General features: G+C 42.0%; 2 protein-coding genes across 2 annotated transcripts in view; one reads left to right on the plus strand and one right to left on the minus strand.

The window, feature by feature from the left end:
• Nucleotides 1–2,364: 2,364 nt before the first annotated feature.
• LOC306913699 (uncharacterized protein) lies at nt 2,365–10,500 on the plus strand. The gene is made up of 7 exons (XM_079490516.1): nt 2,365–2,498; nt 4,276–4,396; nt 5,636–5,782; nt 6,803–6,943; nt 7,108–7,221; nt 7,408–7,485; nt 8,037–10,500. The coding sequence occupies exons 2-7, from the start codon at nt 4,360–4,362 to the stop codon at nt 9,503–9,505; spliced, it is 1,986 nt and encodes a 661-aa protein (XP_079346642.1). The 5' UTR covers nt 2,365–2,498; nt 4,276–4,359; the 3' UTR covers nt 9,506–10,500.
• Nucleotides 10,501–14,331: 3,831 nt separating this feature from the next.
• The window catches only part of LOC306914298 (retinal guanylyl cyclase 2-like), a gene marked incomplete at its 5' end in the record, with an annotated part of 57,445 nt that continues 50,561 nt past the window's right edge, over nt 14,332–21,215 (minus strand). Inside the window, 8 exons of the mRNA XM_079491295.1 lie at nt 14,332–14,888; nt 15,593–15,678; nt 16,431–16,507; nt 17,379–17,473; nt 18,175–18,273; nt 19,176–19,350; nt 19,832–20,024; nt 21,029–21,192. Coding sequence (XP_079347421.1) covers nt 15,594–15,678; nt 16,431–16,507; nt 17,379–17,473; nt 18,175–18,273; nt 19,176–19,350; nt 19,832–20,024; nt 21,029–21,192 — 888 coding nt within the window. The 3' untranslated portion in view covers nt 14,332–14,888; nt 15,593. The remainder of the gene's footprint in view (nt 14,889–15,592; nt 15,679–16,430; nt 16,508–17,378; nt 17,474–18,174; nt 18,274–19,175; nt 19,351–19,831; nt 20,025–21,028; nt 21,193–21,215) is intronic.

A 21,215-nucleotide genomic window follows, 5' to 3' on the forward strand; every position in this document is an offset into this window, starting at 1 on the left:
TGTGTTGGTTTGCTGAGTGGGAGGCTGGGGTTCGATCACTAGTACTACGGATGGGTTTATGTTTATGTTTATTTATTTGATATGGACATAACAATTACATTCATTGCTCATTGCACAGTTGTACAAATTGTAGATGCATCATTTTACGTGTTAGCACATGTGCTAGTTTTCACCACTCCACAGAAGACTTCTAAAAAACAGTCTGACACAAAACAGTGACACTATAGTTTAAAAAACACCCAATCAAATACAAAAACTATACATTCTAATAATATTTACAGCAAAATTACAATACCCATTACATAATCTCCAATACAAAAGTAAAGTAAAAAATAATCACTCTAGTAACCCAGTCAGAAGCTATACATGTGAACACAGTTGATTTGATTTCTCAACCATAGTTTGACTTTGAGTCCTCTAGAACACGTTACCATTCGTCTCTAGTTTTAGAACCGTAGGTTTGCTCCCTTTACTGAGAAGGCAGACTGTCCGAATGAGTTGTTACACCTGGGAACAATACAGTTACCACTTGTTGAGGCTCGTGTGGTTGCTCTACCAGAGCTCGGAAGTCTATCAACCAGTCCAGAGAACAAAGGTGAAACATGACCATGTAAACATTTTAAAAACAATTTGACAGTAGAAAAAAACACAACATTTTCAAACGTGTTTTTTTAAGATACCACAAAGGTGCCATCTCATCGGGTTTTAATCCATGATTTTTATAGCCTGTTTGTATATTGATGTTATTGGTGTTAAGACAGTTTGAGAGGATTGTGACCATTGTGACCATGTCGTACTGCTGAATATTTCATTGTTTATACATGCAACATGCACTATGCTTATTTATAATCACAAGTAAAAGGTGAACATATAGCAACTAATATTAGGATGATATGTGGTCCCGGGAGAAGCGTCAAATCATCTCACGATCTTGGAAGTTCAAATGTTAGACTGCCGTGTATTACTGCGGGATGGGTCACTATTATGACATTCGGTTCAAAGAAGAGATCACGCTCTTCGTCAAAGGGTCATCGTCCAGCATCCAAGCGATCGTCCAGCAGCCTCCAGAGAAGAAACCAGGAGATTCTGTGACTCTGAACTGTACCGTCCACACTGCTGGTGCTTACCACTGTACTGTGGCCTCAAATAACAGGTCGGACGATGAGGAGGCTTGGTGACTGTTGTCGTCTACATGGTCTGAAAATACACCTGTCATGTTGAGGAAAGACACCAAATATTTTCATGTCACTTTATTTCAATTGTTTGATTGAATACACCTCCTCATCCTAACTATCCAGCCAATATGGCATACAGTAAACGTACATAGCTACATTGTGCCAGCTTGTGGACAGATACAAACAAACGTGCAATTTGTCTCTCACTCGTTTAGCTTGCTGAACTTTATCGTCTGATGTCATTTAATGCTGCTATTAATGGTTAATGTGGTTAAACGCTAACGTGACATGGATGCGTTCCAGGTCTCAATGGATTAATAATAATTGCATTTGCCTCCAAAACAGCTTTATTTGAAACTTGAGGAACAACAAATATCATTATATGATTATATTCTATAGGCTACTATAGTCTATTGTTTATTTTACTATTTATTTTATCATACAATGATACATCAAAAGAAGTTGCAATTACATTTTGTTACAATCATGTTTTTCAAAGGTGAATTTACTTGCATATATCATGTCATTTAAAAAAAGGTACACTGTGTGCATTCATTGACACGTGTGAGAACAATGTGCTCAGTGTGATGTACAAATAAACCACATGCTCCTGACCTAAACCTCTTCTTGGTGTCGAGACAGAGTGAGAAGTTTATAGTGGCTAGTGGTCTCTCTCTACAGGGGGGCCCGGGCGCCTGGCTCATCACGCTCTTCAGCCTGTAGCCAGCAGCTTACTATTGTGGTGGATATTAGTTTCTGTTCCTCAACATTAGAGAGAAAACAAAACCAGGTGTAATAATAAGGCAAGGCTCGAACTCTCGAAGGCTGTGAAGGTGCTGTGTGCCGTGTACGTGGGTTATACTACTAAATATTATATGTTTGCATTGACTGAAAAAATTAAGGAAAAAAAAGTTTGAGATACAATTTTGAAACTTTATTTAGCAAGATAGTTTCTGTGGCTTTGATGCCATATACATTTTTGTTCAATCAAAACATGTCTGTATTATTTGTGGAAGAAAGTCTGAGCAACGAATGTGGAAGGAAAGTATTTACTATTATTTACTATTAATAGTATTGTACAGTTCACGAGGAAAAGGAGAGTGATGGACTTTATATACGGGCCCGGGTGCTATTCATGATTCACGATTGCCCTCTAGTGACGGGCTTTGGTACTGCATTAGACCAGTTAGTAAAAGCTTCACTTCCTGAATCCTGAGCTAGCCACTGTGTGTGACAACTCTAGTCAGTTATAGGGTCACGGGAATCTGTGTCAAATCCAGTAGTTTAGTCTTCGTCCAAACCTTGGAGCAGTGAGATTTATCCGTGAGTATCAGATGGTTAACAGTGCCATATGTGTATTGTTAGAGTGGGGGATCTTGACATTTGAGGTTGACTTGAGAGAATTCTTGTTGTTTTCCATGTTGCTACATATGCTTCTAGACAAGTCCATGTTACGTGCTGTCTATTTCCTGGAATGATAATTGATGGGTTTATTTTCCTGTTTCTGGATAAATGTAAAAACATGATGTTTGTCCCGTCGTTGTAGAACAGACTAACAGTATAGGCCTACTATTGGACTTTGTCTTTACAAGTAGCTACTATATACTGACCTGTAAGAAAGATATTTCATAATACCTGTCAAGTGTCTTACTGTAAAGCAGCCCTGGGTCTTCAACAGGGGGTCCGGGACCCCTAGGGGGCCCTCAGAGGCCTCCAAGGCAAAAAAATAAAACAAATAACAAAAAACATTTATAAATTTACACAACACTAATGACAGTGCTGTGACTGTCAAACGGGTATATGAAGTAATGCATGGAATCTAAAAACAAATTTAATCTGCAACACAATTTATTACAAGGGCTAATGGTAATTCAGGATTCCAATTGAAAAGAGCAAATTTCTGCTACTTTTGTGTGATATAGAATAACGAAGTAGGGCATTAAAATAAGGAGATTGCTGCCTGACAGTATATGCAATGTGGCCTTCTGGAGTGAGTGTGGAAATGTACTGGCCCTCTGGAGTGAGTGTGGAAATGTAGTGGCCCTCTAGTGAGTGTGGAAATATAGTGGCCCTCTGGAGTTGGTGTTGAAATATAGTGGCCCTCTGGAGTGAGTGTGGAAATGTACTGGCCCTCTGGAGTGAGTGTGGAAATGTAGTGGCCCTCTAGTGAGTGTGGAAATATAGTGGCCCCCTGGAGTTAGTGTTGAAATATAGTGGCCCTCTGGAGTTAGTGTTGAAATATAGTGGCCCTCTGGAGTGACTGTGGAAATATAGTGGCTCTCTGGAGTTAGTGTTGAAATATAGTGGCCCGCTGGAGTGAGTGTGGAAATATAGTGGCCCTCTGGAGTGAGTGAGTTATGTTCACTGTTCAGAAAACCAGGAAATAGCTTGAAGCGGACGCTGGGCGGCGGTGGTATCTGTCTGCTATAAAGCGTAGCCTGTCTCTCTTCAACAATGAAAGAACAGGGAAGCAAACCACGCCCGCATGGCCACAAACCATGTAGCCGTGTTTCAGGTCAATAGTGACATTGCATTGTTGCAACATTGTCAGAAACAATCAGATTATGACACTGCATTTTTTTAACCTTTTCTGTATGGTTTCAAAATGTTACACTACAGCAACTGAGCTGTGTAAGAGTTTACAGAACAGATGCACTGTAGTGTGTGGATGTTGAGAACCATGTGGAAAAGATAGTTACTTTACTTTACAAATACTTACTTAGGTCTTTTAGTCCTTTGGATGATTGACAAGATGACAAGATTGGAGAGATACTGTAGTGCCAGACGTTAAAATCATGCCAGATGTGTTTTAAAGTGACACACACACACACACACACGTCACACACACGTCACACACACACACACACACACACACACACACACACACACACACACACACACACCTCATTCATTCTTGGCTTAGCGCCCGCACAACTCTCTCTCTCTCTCTCTCTCTCTCTCTCTCTCTCTGTCAGGGGGAGGAGGACCCAAAAGGCACTGTGATTTTGGTCAACAACATTCGAGGGCTTTAAAGCATGATTTTAAAATGACCGATTAATCGATCCGGCGTTGGTTTTTAATTCTTCTGTTTTTGTTTTAGATCCGGAGCTGTTCATTAAACGTTTGACACGACGACGCCCGTCCGTTTTCCATCTGTGTGTGTGAAGAGTTGCAGGAAACCACCATGGTTAAAACAGCTGAGATCAAGTTATACACAATAGGTATGTACTGTTTTACTATGTTCATTGTAAACATTTAAGGCCTATTTATACTCCAGTTTTAGGTGATAAGGTAAAAATCCGAGAGGTGTGTTTGGGTGAGCAGTGAGTCGATTCCCACCGTGGCGTCGACGTCATGTTGTAGTTCACCTTATCACCTAAAAGTGTATTGAATAGTATGAATAGGCCTGGGTATATGGGGCCAGATTCACAAATCCAATTTACGATCAGGTGTAAATGAACTGCGTAAATGAGTGTGTATAATCCGTACGATCATTCACAAATGGCTGTAGCTCATTTTTGCCTCACAGTTACAGGACTCGCTATATTCCAAGCGTTTCGCACCGTTTCACCGCCCATTCTACCTCCATAAAGGGTAACTGGAAACTAATGTGTTTCTGGTTGCTCCGAAATGGGCAGATATTCAAGCTAACAGCGCATCGGTACCATAGAGTTATATATAAACGAAATGGGCAGATATTCAAGCTAACAGCGCATCGGTACCATAGAGTTATATATAAACGAAATGGGCAGATATTCAAGCTAACAGCGCATCGGTACCATAGAGTTATATATAAACGAAATGGGCAGATATTCAAGCTAACAGCGCATCGGTACCATAGAGTTATATATAAACGAAATGGGCAGATATTCAAGCTAACAGCGCATCGGTACCATAGAGTTATATATAAACGAAATGGGCAGATATTCAAGCTAACAGCGCATCGGTACCATAGAGTTATATATAAACGAAATGGTCGGAAACCGGGTCGGGAAGCACGGTGCTCCGCATAGGAACTTGTCAACTTGCCAACTTATTTTGGCACGCGATTCCTTCACTCCTTGCTGAACGTTAATAACTGATAAAGTTACATTCACATATAATGAGAAAGAAGTTCATTTGTACAGTTCAACCTCACGACCAAATGCTATTAAAAGTTGTCAAGGATATTATAAAAGCCCTTCCTACTGAAGAATTGTGCACTGCACCTTTGCAGAGGTAAAAATAAAATCCGATAATTTTCATCAGAGCTTTATTGATTACTGGGGTGATTGATTCCCTGCCCTCCGCTGTCCCACTACATCGGATTTGGAAATCAAATGGAATAATGGACATGGGCACAGATTTCATGGGACCAGATTTTTTCTGAAGATTTTTTTACTGAAGGTTAATCAGTTTTTGGATTAATCATTGTTCTATACGTTTTTTAATTGTTTCTTTCTTTCTTTTCCCCCCTTTAGATCCAGATCATCTCAAAAAACATTTGACACCCAGGCCTGAGTCTGACGACATCCATCCTAAAGTCTTCCATCAGAAAAGGAAGAACAGAGTTGTAGCAGTGATGCAGACCACCATGTTGAAACCAGTGATCAAGTTACACAGACTTGGTATGTGTTGTTTTATTATAACTTTAATGAATATGATCTGAATGTCTAAGGCCTGACTCACACCTTTCGATCTAGCATACAACATTGATGCATGCTAGATGTAAAGAAAGGGTTTGTTTACATCTTGCCCCAATGCATTTCCAATGGAAGTCACATGGTTTGAAACAACATTTGTGTTGTACGGCTTTCGGCTGTGTTTCGACTGCCCCCCACCCCCTCATACAACACAAATGTTGTGTCAAACCATGTGACTCCCATTGGAAATGCATTGTGAGCTTGCATCAGTCAATAAGTCTCATGCATCAGCTATACATCAATCTGTTGTGAAGGTGTGAGTCAGGCCTTAGTACTGATGTTATACACTGTCCTATGTAAATAAGTACTGTGATAATGGGTACGGCACTGACTCTGACAACGAGCATAATAACTAAAGGGCATAATTCCCAACTGGCGTTGGCCTAGTTCTGTAAAGTTCAATTTGCCTGTCTTGTCTGTCTGTCTGTCTGTCTGTTAACTCATTGACCGTCTACATTACCATCTGGTGTCGAAAAGTGTACTCCAGGACCGCTGCCTAGTCATTTAATACGGCGAGACTAATCATTTGTGTTTTCTCACCATCAGTTGATTCTTCATATCCATATGAGTCAAACCACCGGGATCATTTGTTTATTTTTGGAACACAGTTCTTATTTGACGCGATATAAAGGAAAAGTGTTTGGGAATTCAGAAAGGGTGGGGGGGGCTACCGATCGGTAGGGCTACAGACAGCCCTACCGATTGGTAGGGCTGTTGTCTCTTATATGAGACGACAGCCCTAACAATCGGGCTCAGCCCTATTGGCGCGATTGGTTGAGGCCAGTGGGAGAGTGGGGTTCAATCCTCGCTAGCTGCATATCACTGCAATACACATACTTATGTTTTTGATCAACATTATTGAGGGCTTTAATGCAAGATTAGAATGATCTGGGGCTGTTTATGTTGTTATTATTATTAATATTTTCTATTGTATTTCTTTTTTAGACCCGGGGCTGTTAAAACAACATTTGACATCCAGCTCTAACGACATCCATCCTAAAGTCTTCCATCAGAGTGTGAAGAACAGAGTTGTAGCAGTGATGCAGACCACCATGTTGAAACCAGTGATCAAGTTACACAGGATACGTATGTGAATTTCTGTCAATAAGAACATCATAAAAGCCTCAATCAATCAATCAATGACTTTACTGCCTGATTGGACTAAACTTTCGGCCAACTTGCGGCCAATTCTTTATTATTATTGTAATTTCTTTCTTTCTTTCTTTCTTTCTTTCTTTCTTTCGATCCAGAGCATTTAAAAAGACAACTGACACCCAGGCCTAACAACAGGGTGAAGAACAGAGTTGTAGCAGTGAAGCAGACCACCATGTTGAAACAACCGGTGATAAAGCTACACAGAACAGGTGTGTAGTGTTTTACTCAGGCTTTGCTTAATGCACAGGTCTGTGGGGACTAATTCCTGTGAGCCGCGCCCCCCCAACCCCCCAGCCCCCCCGACCTTCTTGCCTTGAGGCAAGAAGGTCCCAGACCTTCTTACCGACTGCGCCACCGTGGCCCCAGTGTCTGATATTGTTATCATATCATTCCAGGTCCGTCTACGGAGTCCAGACTGCACCTGGCACCTGACTCTATTAAACAGAAGGAACAGGGAGACCACCAGGACCTTGGTAAGTTGCATGCTCTCTGTTTCTTTATAAAGAAACGGAGAATAACAGAATAAAACTCTATGAAAACATATTTCAGAATTGCAGTTGACTAAACCAATGACAACATTTTTTTCGTTAACCACCTTTTTTCACTGACGAAAACTAAATAAAAACTAAGCTGCGATGGCTAAAACAAGACTAAATATATTCATAATTTCATCAACAAATAAAAGCTAGACTAAAATGTTAGGGGCGATTAGTGGAGAAGAGATCCAGTAGAACTAAAAGACAGTTTAGTCATAACAGTCATTTTATGTTCGGTTGCACTTGAAAATAACAGATCTGCAAGCTCACAATGTGTCGCAACTCGACAACATGCATACATTTTAGTCTGTAGACTTAGTCGACTAAAATCTATTTAGTCTACAACAAACTAAAACATTTCAGATGAATAAAATATTCAATCGTATTCAAAAGACTAAAACGAAATCAAAATTGACTGTCAAAATCAACACCGTTGTTTTGTAATGAAATGAACCTAACTCTTATCAGCTCTGTGTTTTCTACCTCAGGTACCCGTCCAGTCCTGTCCTCGGTTAACACAGAACGGCGCCACGGCTGTGACCAATGTGGGCAAAGATTCACTAGAAAAGCTAGCCTCGTGGACCACCTGACGATTCACACCGGAGAGAGGCCATTCGGCTGTGATATATGTGGGAGGCGTTTCGCTCGGCGTGAGCTCTTGAAAAGACACAAGCGCGACATCCACAGTACCACAGAAAGACCTTATGGCTGTGACGAGTGTGGGCAAAGGTTCACTCAGATCGCGAAACTGCGGTTTCACCAGAAAAGACACACTAAGCCCTGCTGTGAACAATGTGGGAAAACATTCTCACACAGATCTAACCTCAGACACCACAAGAGGATTCACACCGGAGTGAGGCCGTACCGCTGCGAAACATGCGGGAAGAGTTTTGCTCAGGGCGCAAGCCTTAAATTACATCGTCGTGTCCACACCGGAGAGAAGCCCCACCAATGTGCCGAATGTGGGAAAAGGTTCGCTCAACTGGGTAGCTTAAAATTACACCGGGGAATTCACACTGGAGAGAAGCCCCACCAATGTGCAGACTGTGGGAAAAGGTTCAATAATAAGTCTTACCTCAAAGCACACCGGCTGATTCACACCGGAGAGAGACCGTACAGCTGTGACCAGTGTGGGGAAACGTTTAAATTCACCAGTTATCTCAAAACGCACAAGAGGATTCACACCGGAGAGAAACCGTACCACTGTGACCAATGCGGGGCAAGCTTCAGACAAAGGCAACACCTCGTGGCTCACATCAGAGTGCACACCGGAGAGAAACGTTTCACGTGTGACGAGTGCGGGAAAACGTTCAACGAAACATCTCTGTTCGACGAACACAGGAGGATTCACGCTGGACAGGAGCCCTACCACTGTGACCAGTGTGGGAAGGAGTTCGCTGCGTTGACCAATTTCAAAAAACACCTGAAAACTCACAATTTAGAGAAGCCTTACTGCTGTGACCAATGTGGGAAGAAGTTCAAGGCTTTAGCTCATCTCAAAGTACACCACAGAATTCACACGGGAGAGAAGCCTTATGGCTGTGACCAGTGTGAGAAAAGGTTCAGCACAAATGCAAGTCTCAAACTACACAAGACGGTACACAGTGCAGAGAAGTTTTACGGCTGTGACCAGTGTGAGAAAAGGTTCAACTTCAGGACAAATCTCAGAAGACACTTGGTTTCTCATACCGGAGAGAAGCCTCACGGCTGCGACCAGTGTGGGAGAAAGTTCGCTCAGATGACTTATCTAAAAGCACATCAACGAAGTCACACTGGAGAGAAGCCCTTTTGCTGCGTCCAGTGCGGGAAGTGGTTTGCTACAATGGGCAATCTCAAGTCACACCATGTAACTCATACTAGACCTAAAAAAGAGAGGCCTACTACTGTTGTGTTCACAATGGCAGCCGCAAAGACACAGGCCACCATTCATTTTCAGCGGAAGCCAGCAGCGACATGAAGATGCAAAGATGCATCCGACGTTTGTAGCTACTGGCTCACACTAAAGGTCCCCAAAGTAGGGGTGTAATGGTACATTTTAACAGCGATACGATACGTATCACAATACATGGTTGACGATATGATACTGTACATGGACGATATTTGTTCATTCATGGCGATACGATACAATTCAATTATTTAAAATCGGTAGAGTTAACTATTTAGCAAAGAAATGTACATTTTTAAGGAAATATTTTTATTAATATGGATATAAATAAGTAAACAGTGATTCTCTGGCAAATACATGGACATTTACATATTTGTACAAACCCATACCTTGACATGAACACAGAGAATACACACATTTATCAATAGACCAAAGTGTAGCGATATTGAATGGAATAGTAATTAAACCCCTCTTTCTTCTTAATATTGCTAAATACAAGGCACAAGTAAGACATCAAGCCATGGGCTAATTTTAGTATCATAGTAGCCGTTTGTCGGCTCTCAGGTGCATTCAGCACCTGAGAGTGGAGAGTGACCTTTACAGTCTGTAGTATTCTTTAGCGGTTTGTTTGGTGGAGAGCTACCTGAAAACGCCAGGCATGTGAAAAAGACATCAAGCCATAGGCTATTTTAGCCGTCTGTCGGTGCCGGCTCTCAGGTGCATTCAGTTAATTTTTTTTCCACACCTTCCAATCGAATGATGCCTTGAATAAGAGCTCAATCCTGCATGCTTCACCCAATCATTTTAAGGGGTTTAAATTAAATGCAAACATATCCATCAATGCATCACATATCAAATGAGATTAATTATTGTTTTGTTAAAAAGTGCCAGCTAACTCCAATAAGATTCAGATCTTATGTCCTTTAAAAAAAAAGAAAATATAAGCTATGGTGTGTCCGTGTGTGTCTGAGACATGAGTTGCACCAAAACAAATTGAAAATATTTTATTTGCATTTATTAATGATTAAATATTTTGCATTTATCCATTAAAGCATTATTTATTTGTATTTATTTGTTGTTTTTCAAATAGATTTTTTCTGACAATTTTCTGACAATATATTGGTCAAAAAACAACGGCCATCGGTGGTCTAGGACTCTGCAAAAGTAAATTTAGTAGGACATGGTCATTATTCAAAATAAACGTATCAATACAATAATTGTATCGCGGCCTCTGTATCCTAATACGTATTTATCGTGAGGCTGTGTGCAATACCCAGCCTATGCTAAATCCGGTGTACCGGTATTTACATTCATTAATATACGGTGTCCAGTCTGAACAAACAAATTAAAGTATAAAGATAACTCTCTTTTACCAATGTAGTGGCTTGAGCTTGGCAGGTTGCCCCTAGCAACGCAATGCCCTCCTCATCACCAGGCTAATTAATAGGAGCCGTGTGTGGCTGCCAGTCAGCTGGCATTGTTTGCCTGGTTGGGGTTGCGTGCGGGAGCGTCTCGTTAAAGGAGAGCTCCAGACCAACACGCATGCCCCCCTTAAATAGGACCACTTTGAAAACAAGTCCCCCCCAGGGGACACAGTGGCACAGTTGGTAGTGCTGTAGCCTCCCAGCTAGAAGGTCCTGGGTTCGATTCCCGCTCGGGACGCTGTAGGTGCTGGCGGCGTGTTTCCTCCTCCGCGTCATCAGTGCCCATACCCGAGGCGGGGTTGGCGAAAGGGCCTTTCTGTGTGGAGTTTGCATTTTCTCCCCGTGTCCCCTAGGGTAGGTAGTAGGGTACCTACTAGGTACCCTCACAAAAAACATGCAGTAATCCTGGTCTCTAAACTGCCTCCCCCTAGCCAGCCGGGGCGCCTGATAGAGGGGAAAGGAACTGGTTGGAATAACGTGTTCCTTCCACGCGCTACGTCCAACCATGGAAACTCCCCCCTGTTAGGTGTAAAGGAGCAACTTGGACACTCGGGCATGAAGGAAGCTTGAGTTCAAGTCCGTTGCTCTCCCCATGTCCCCCATATATGGGGACTAGGTTGGCGGAGGGTGTGTAGAGCCCAGGATATGAAGTAATGTTTTTTGTTGTGTCATATAGTGCATCTCTCTTTACTCACTCCATTTTGAACAAAGTGTTGATAGGAAACAGTCGAGTCATGATTCTCTCTTGTTGACACCACTCTGTGGTGTTAAACACCGTGTTCACCTCCAGGCGGGTCACATTGCCACAGTCTCTAGCAAAACAGTGGCTGAATCTGTGGCTTCTGTGCATGACGTGAAGGCTGTCTTATAGCGTAGAACCATCTGGAATTATAAGAATATGACATAATAAAAGTCATACACTGCATGACTTTGATCCTGTCTCTGTTAAGGTGGATACGGACACAGACGTTTGTAAATTAATTTAAAATTAACATTTTGTGCCATTTGTGAAATGATCACATCTACAATCACCATGCATCTCGATGTGATGTGAGATCGTAGATCGGTTATTTTCACTATTAGTGAAGCTTTGAGGCACAGGGCTTTAACAGGGCTTGAAACTGGCACAGCCAAATTATACTTGAGTCTAAAACAAAGGACATGTTTTGTGATTTTAGTTTTAGTTTAGTTTGTCTCACTTGAAGAGCAGTGAGACAAGTTATATTGTATTGGCATACCTTACCATACAGATTGGTCAAAATTACATTTATTTCATTAAACGAAATTATTTCCGTCACCTAAAAGTGTTTTATTTTTTTATTCTAGTTTTCATTTTCACGTTGATTTAATTAACGATAGCTCATGCTCCCTTCCATGCATGAGGAAGTCCAAGCTGCTTCTTTTAACCTGACAGGGCGTTTCCCCGGTTGGACGTAGCGTGTGGAAGGAACACGTTATTCCAACCAGTTCCTTTCCCCTCCATCAAGCTTTCTAACCGGTCCGTCCATCCTTCCGTGTCATGGCATTTACTGTTCTACAGAAGACTGATCCCATGACCTTTCCTCTAGTGCAGTGGTTCTCACCCTAGGGTGCCATGACGCAGGTCCAGGGGTGCTGCAGAATGCTTTGATAATATTTGGAATTTATCAATGTCACTTCAGTTTAAACTATAATGTGATAGTTCACTTTTAAAAAAAGGAAGAAAAAAAAACCTTTTATCATTTTATTGTCTACTCAGGCTTTTGTGAACACCCCAGACAGTTTTTAAGTTGCTTGATTCAGTATTTAGATATTTAATATTCATTTTCACTGCCCCCCCCCCCACCCCCTTCCTATAGAAACCCATTGTAACTTCAAACATTACCCATTGTAACTTCTTTTCTTTTCAAAATCTTTTTATTTCCGTTTTATAACAGTCACAGGTTCATAGAAAAAATAAAAATAAAATATCAGATTTAGTATCAGTGACTGAGGTAAATAAACGTAGCCTACTGTATGAATCAAAGAGATCGTGGGCAGACATAATGAAAAGACTTATTGTGCAAAACATGCCCCTTCAAGAAAAAAAGAAAAACATTTTCTCCCCTTCAAGTCCCAATTTAGTATAGCCAATTCCCAATTCCCCAGCCTCTCTACAAGTACTCCATCTCTGCTAACCCCCACAATCAGTCATTGGGAGGGTGAAGAAAGCCTCGGGTCTCCTCCGATACCCGGGCCATCAAGCCAACATCTTTTTTACACCCGACAGTGAAAGGTCTCACTAGGGGGGCGTAACGCAACCCATTGTAACTTCTAATCGAAAACACCTATTCTTGGTTGATGACTGATATTGTCCTTCTAATACGTGAGGTGCCACAAGGAGGAACAGTGCACCAAAGCATTATGGGAATTGTAGTCCTGCAGGAAGGAAGTGAGCCCAGTGTCCATGACATCAGAGACACTGGACTCACTGCTAGAATCTAAAAATCTAAACCACATATTACACACACAAAGACCCCCATGAAAGTGTTCTAAATCTTCTAAACGTCATTAACATATTCTTTTTATTTTTGCAAAAAGGGTGAAGTGTCCCTTTAAGGATCTCACATAGCCTATTTCTAATTTCTCTTCCCCCCCCCCCACAGCAATGGAAACACAATGACATGAAAAACACAATATACTGTAAAATATGTTAACTTTAATATTATTATAGGACATAGCATAGATAGAGATTTCCAAAAATATTTATATCAATTATTTTAAGTTTAGAATCACAACAGAGAATCAAGCCATTCACAATCCTGTTTAGAAATACTACTTGAGCAAATGTAGCACCAAAATATACTTCTTCAATCAATCAAGTACTTAATCAGTTTAATCTCCCATGAGTAGTTTGACAACACCGTCAGTCAGAATCTGATTGGAGTTTTAAGCCCAAACCACACCAAAGGGTTGGGTTTGGACAAAACTTTTTTTACGGTAAACCACACCAATGCAACTCAATGAGTTGCATTGGTGTGGTGACTGTGGTCTACCTTAAAAAACGTTTTGTTACCTGTTTGTTACATGAGTGCAAATGTAACCAATTGGACCCTTTATCAGTCGATTTAGTACATGCAGTACAAACGAGCTTGACCTTTCTTGTAATGAACCGTCCAACCAGGTCCGTGTACATTCTGGCAATTGAATTATGTTAGTTGTTATACTGACCAGTCTTTACAAAGCCTAGGCTTTCCTTTGCGTTAACGTCTTATATATTTCACTTTTGTTTTATGTGATGAAGCCACATCATCGTCATGGCCATTTTAGTTTGTAAAACCTTAAACTATTGTTTGACAAGTGGCTATGTTTGGCTAGTTTTAAAACTCAACACACACTCCCTGGATATACTTTTACTTCTCAGAGACATATTATGTCTCTGAGTAGAAGTAAAAGTAAATTGGAAATACTTGTACTTTCCAGTTAGTTATAGTTTCCACCACTGGACATTATGGATGCATGGATTAAAGTTCTCAGTCGCCACGACTGATTTCAGTCTTTTTGATTCCATAGAAGCCATCATCATGTCTTCTTTGGAGGCATGTTGCACAGCGAAAACATGCTCTCAATGCAACGGCAACAACTCGCAAAGAGGGCTTGAGAGCTTGCAGATCGTATTTTCGGTTATTATTTGAGAGCATTTGATTTGGTCAAACTAGCAATATGTTCTGATTTCTGAAGCATCTTCCATAAAATCTGTAATAGTCTCGGTCGGATATTTCATATGAAAGCAAAGGTTAAAGCCTCAATCTGCGATTTCTTCCAGCTGGTTGACAGCGGGGACAATACTAACGCATCATTTTACATATTGTATTGATTGTTTAGGAATCAGTGCTAGTGTGTGGGGCGGCTCCTTTCATGACGTCTAACAAATCACATATTTAAGGACTTGGTCATGCAAACATTTTCAGTTGTGAGATTTTATTTTGCTTAATCCATGTGGATGGATCCTCCTCACAGCCTCTCCAACACGTGCTTTAGGGTCCTTTTAATTAAGTCCTTTTGACTGGGGACTGAAAAACAAAACATAAATCCCATTATTTGTAGTTGGTACATCATTGCTATGGATGAATAGCGTTGTCATGGAGGTAATTTTAAAGGACAATAATGTCATCTTTATAGAGCACCGAAGTCTGACGTCAATATCGGTAGAGGGCGCAAATCGACCGTTTCATGTACTTTTTATTTGCATTGTAATCCTCATAGGGGGATTTTAGATTGCCTCATATAAGAACTGTGTTTGAAAAATAAACGGTTGTTACTGCTACTGAATTAGTTACATTTTTGCTAGAAACAGACTGCATCATATATGAGTGACTGACTCTCGCAAACGATACAGTGACACCTGACAATAACGCAGAGACAGCTTGTTTATTTTTGGACCACAATGCTTACAGTATATGAAACGATTTTAAGATGACCCCATGTTAATCTCCATAGAGAAATGACTTCCGTGAACCAGGGAATCGAGGGGATGAGCGAGTGATGTCAGGACTTCGGTGCTCTATTGCTCATAGATAAGCACCATGGCATCCAGGGAGTGTGTGTGCAAAGTTTGGCATCGACCGGGTTAGCATGCGTGCCGGAGATTAGCTGTTAACAGACGGACGGACAGAGTGCAAAACATATACTCTCCCCATGCCTTCGTCTGGTGGAGACAAGAAGTAGAAGAAGTGAGTTTTGTTATTGACTAACAATGCAAAATGTTATACATTACCTCATTTATTCTTCTTCGCAAGTTGTTGAAGTCTCTTTTTCTTGGAGCTTGCTATCTCAGCCATCTGCTGCTTTTGGGCCGCTTGCCTGTGGGGACAGATTGAAAGACATCAACAAATCTCACGCACGCACGGTTGTAGGGAATTACAGTAGGTTAGGGGTTGAGAGATTCATAGCAGCAGTTGCAATTAGAAGGTGCCAAATGTGATTCTGGTGTGTTTGAAAAACAGTGACAATAGAAGATCTACAAGCTCACAGCACATCATGTTGATGCGATGCATTTGTGAACTTGGAAGATAGATAAGACAGTCTACTCTATTTTCCCTATTCATCCTACAGCAAAGTACATAGGGCTTGAGTGGTTAATCACAGCAACAGTCTCTTTGAAAACGAGTCATTTTAAGTTTTGCTCATCATTTTGTATGGATGCAATGCAAGTCTTGGGCCAGCAGTGACCCCCAGTTTGATATGCATTCTTCCACTATGTACACTATTTAAATAGTTTTGAGAAAAGAATATTTGTCCCATGGTGACTGCAAAAGATTGGTGCTACTGTTTACACAATGCTGTACCCCCTCCAAACTGTATATACTTTCCCCCAGTTTGAGCACTTTTTATTTAGTTTGTTTTACATAAATCTTCTCTTCTGGTGGTCCCTGGCACATAACCTTTTCAGGTGGGTGTCCGTGGTCAAATAAAATACATATCCATTTTGGGGGTCCTTGACCTGAAAAGGTTTGAGAGCCACGGGTCGATGTGATCACACGGAGGGGTGAAGTCAGGGAAAGGGGACAATACATTGTTGTATAAATGTGAGATGAAGAAAGAGCCAGTCGTACTTGTTCTTGAAATTTGGAGGAACAGGGAGAGGTTTGTTGAATCCGTCTCTTCCGGTGAGCCAGTAGGTCAGTGCTCCCTGAAGACACCACACACACACACACACACACACACACACACACACACACACACACACACACACAATCTCACTCCACAAGCCACAGCATATCTAGCACAAACGGTATACGATGGACTCAAACTTTGACTCATTTGCGTGGCAGTTACGTTTGAATATAATGTAATTTAAATGTATTACAATAGACCATAACCGTTTGGGCATAATGTATGACGATATTATTTTTGAGGGGCGCTAGCCCCTCCTATATAGAGGGTATGCGCATGCATAAAGTGAATGGGAAATCGAGTGGCAAAGTGAATTTAATGTCGTTTAACATCATTTAATGCAATCAGATTGACTTTTCTGTTTGGATGTAAGGGCTATCAAGGCCAGAAAAGTAGTTTTTTTTGCCACTCAGGCGTTCCCGCATAACTTCCGGGTATGATGATGATGTCACGCGCATACCCACTATATACAGCTTTAATGTCTGTGTTGTCTGAACAAACAAATTAAAAATGCCATTGACAATGAATGGAGAACTAATTAAAGGGCTTAAAGGGACACTTCACCCTTTTTGCAAAAAAAATATATGTTAATGATGTTTAGAAGATTTAGAACACTTTCCTGGGGACAACATGTAGTCCAGGAAGTAAGTGAGCCCAGTTTCCATGACATCAGAGACACTGGGCTCACTGCTAAAATCTAAAATATCTAAAACCACATATTACACACATAAAGGCCCCCAGGAAAGTGTTCTAAATCTTCTAAACATCAACATAATATTGTTTTGCAAAAAGGGTGAAGTTTCCCTTTAAGTGGTGAAGGGAATGTCCCCCCTCTGTTTCTTTTTACAAAATGGAACCCGGGTTGAAACCCACACGAGCTCCAGTACCTTGTCTTCGGACTTCCCTCTCAGCTGGACCTTGTATCCCATCTTCAGCTCCATCAGGATTTTGACCATGCTCTCATGGACTTGGATCCTCTGGGCTGCAATGGCATGACGACACACAACGCTGAAGGGAAATTCATTCACCCATGTGGAAAGTAGGCTAACTATAAGTGCATTTACTAAAGTACTGTACTTACTGTAAGTACAATTTTTAGGTATATTTTTGAGTGGTGCAAACCACTCCAACAACTGGCTTTGTACCCGTGTACCTGTGTTCGTACCAAAAAAACGAGCATGGTTGCTATGGTTAGTGTGTGACGTCACTGACATAGCTGATCAGACTATATAAGACCTTGCACCACTCGGTTCACACAGGTGGGCAGTAATACGCGAAAGTGTCTACACTGCCGGAAATCCCAACAGAAGAAGAAGAAGGTTCACACAGGTGTGATTTTTACTTTACTGCAGCATTTGCAATTATTATCTGTACTTACTTCTACTACAGCTCAGAGGCAAATTAGCCTACTATAGTTACTTTTTTTAGGAATATTTTTAATATATACTCACATTTGCACAGATTTTGCCAAACATGATAGTTTTTTGGCTGAATGTTGTGAATATATTACATTGGTTCGGGTTTAGTGATGACAAACGCTGTGTTTTAGTGTTAAAGAGTTAAGTAAAACATGCAGTCCTTTCCCCACCACTGCCTATAAGGTGGTAGCCAGATGGACACATGATGAGAGCGCACAGTAAACAGATGGTGCAGGCTGCATGCTGTCATGGCTTATATACGTACGCATTCCACTGGACTCCATAAATGAGGCAGTGGTCACTGTTTCTCCAAACAGACAGTAGCGAGGCATCGTCAGACCTACCACCCCTGATACACATGGCCCTGCAGGACGAACATACGCACACACACACACACACACACACACACTGCAAGTCAGGGCAAGGCAAATTTATTTGTGAAGCACATTTCAACAAGCCAGTTCAATGTGCTTTAAAAGAAACACATTGAACCCAGTAAGACCCATGAGGCCGATTCTAAATCATAAGTTCTCAAACATTTTCATGCCAAGGACCCCCCCCCCAAATTATATGTTATTGGCCCATCTGGAAAAGTTTGGTGCTAGGGAACCCCACAGAAGAGGATATTTGTGTTATAACAATCTAAATCATTCAAATATGTTTCCTTTCAAGATCTTTCAGTTATTTTCTGAAATAGCGGAAAAGCTTGCAGTGCAGCACAATTAGAGTGACACCCTGTGAGCTTGTACATCCACCATTTTTGAGAACCGCACTGTTCTAAACCACTGTTTTAAATCCTAATGCTGCGTTCGCACGGGCAGACGTGAAGATACAGTCTACCATTCATTGTCAATGTTAGCCAGCAACGTGAAGATACGAAGATTATAGATATATCTGACGTTTGTAGCAGCTGCTACAAAAGCTACAACAGCTACAAAGCTACCAAAAAAAGTTGAGCTGCATGGTTCCAACTTCAGCTACAAAGATACAAAGCTATACAAAAACGCTGTGTACTGTAGCTTAACATCTTTGTATATCTTTTGCATCTGCCCGTGTGAATGCAGCATATAAGAGCTTTCTGAAAAACCTATAGGCCTACCGTATGTTGCTAATTGCTATTATAGCTAAAATCTAAAATGACGCAGATGAGATGCTTTCCTTGTTTTAATGGGTTAAATGACATTTTAATTCAGAGTGTGTGTGTGTGTGCGCACGTGTGCGTGCGCATGTGTGCGTGCGTGCGTGTGCGTGCATGCACCCGCTCACCGGAGTGCAGTCCGATGCGTATCCTGATAGGGACGTCGGGCATGTGCCTCATCTTGAAGACACCCACCGCGCTCAGGACGTCCAGCGACATGTTGGCGATCTCGCCGGCGTGGCGGTTCCCGTTGCGCACGGGTATGCCCGACGCCACCATGTACGCGTCGCCTATGGTCTCCACCTGCGGAATGCAACAAGGGGGAATCGCCATTGATTTTAATTTTTTTTTTTACATTTTTATACATCCGACTATAACCGCCTCAAGGATCACTGGTGGTCCCCGGATCACTGGTTGAAAACCACTGTTGTAACCCATTTTTTCACCCAGTGTCAATTATCTAGTGTAATCCTGGGCGCTATATACTCCCTCTGCCAACCCGGGGAGAGCAACGGACTGACCTCATACTTCAATGCATGAAGAGTCACGTGGCAGGGGGGAGTTTCCCCGGCCGGACGTAGCGTGTGGAAGGAACACGTTATTTCAACCAGTTCCTTTCCCCTCTAGACACCCTGGCTGGCCAGGGGGAGGCAGTATAGAGACCAGGATTACTGCATGCTTTTTTTGTGAGGGTAACTACCCTGGCCCTCACAAGTATTTTCATGCAAGTAGAAACACACACACACACACACACACGCTGCAAGCAGACAAACACAGCACACACCTTGTAGACGTCGTGTTCGCCGATGATGGCGTCGAACACGGTGTAGAGGTCGTTGAGTAGGTTGACCACGTCGATGGGCTCGCTGTTGGCCGAGATGGTGGTGAAGCCCACAATGTCGCTGAAGTACAGCGACACGTTGTCAAAGTCCTCCGGCTCCACCTTAACGCCCGCCTTCAGCGCCGCCGCGACGGACCTGGAACCATGAAACACACACGCGCTAATGCTGCTGCGGTCACACGGACAGACGCAAAGATACAGTCTACCATGCATTGTCAATGGAAGCCAGCGACATGAAGATAGAAAGATACATCCGATGTAGCTACAAAGCAATTGAAGCTTAGCTGGGTTCAACTTCCATCCACGTGCACTATACGGACGAACACTTGATGACGATTGTACCTGCCTGTGTGAACGCACCATAATGCTGCATGTGAACATGGGCAGTGTCATGAACTGTTTACCTTTATTGTGTAGTTATGTTCCTAGTGTTTCCTTTCTGCTCTATTTGTTGTTGCCTGCCTTGTCTCACCAGTTTGTAACTGCAATTGTATTTCACCTGTGTCCTGTTTAGTGTCAGCCAATCGTGTGTTGATTGTAGTTATGTTTCACCTGTGTCTAGTCTATTTAAACCTCCCTGTGTTCAGTCTTCCCTTGCCAGTTTATAGTTGTTGTCACAGTGTCACACTGCCCATGTAAGTCCGATCCAGTTTGTGAATAAATCATCATTGAACTTTATCTGCCTGCCTGCCTGCCTGCCTGTGTGCGGTTCTGCATTTGGTCCAACACATGTCTCACAGTGACAGACAGACGCGAAGATACAGTCTACAATGCATTGTCAATGGAAGCCAGCGCCGTGAAGATACAAAGGTACATACATCTGAGGTTTGTAGCTGCTGCAAAAGCTACAACAGCTAACACTACAAACAAGTTGAGCTGCATGGTTCCAACTTCAGCTACAAAGATGCAAAGCTATACAAATACGCGGTGCATCTGTGTCATTTTAGATTTATAGTCGAAAACCATTAATTGACTGTACAAAAACAGCAGAATATACAAGCTGTACGAGCTTGTAAATCTGCTATTTTTGATGTCCAGCCTTTGAGGGTTTGTGTGAACACAAACATTGTCCTATAACACAAACATTGAATGCCATGCGGGTCAGCATGTGTCGTGTAGGAGTGTGCATGTTGAACTCACGGAGGAAGCATCTGCGAGAGCAGCCTCTCCGTCTTACGTTTCTCGATCTCCAGCTCCTCCGTCCTCTCCTTGATGAGCTCGGCCAGGTTGGACGAGTACTGCTCCAGCATGCGCAGCATGGAGTCAATGATGTTGTACTTCATGCCTCTGTTGATTTCCTTGAACTGCCAGAGAGGGGAGAGGAGAA

The sequence above is a fragment of the Electrona antarctica genome (genome assembly GCF_951216825.1).
Source record: "Electrona antarctica genome assembly, chromosome: 21".
Lineage (NCBI taxonomy): Eukaryota > Metazoa > Chordata > Actinopteri > Myctophiformes > Myctophidae > Electrona > Electrona antarctica.

Coding starts and splice junctions, on each gene's coding strand:
- LOC306913699 (XM_079490516.1), top strand. CDS start 4,360: ATGGTTAAAACAGCTGAGATCAAGTTATACACAATAG. Junction 4,397..5,635: donor GATCAAGTTATACACAATAG/GTATGTACTGTT, acceptor TCCCCCCTTTAG/ATCCAGATCATCTCAAAAAA. Junction 7,222..7,407: donor GATAAAGCTACACAGAACAG/GTGTGTAGTGTT, acceptor ATATCATTCCAG/GTCCGTCTACGGAGTCCAGA.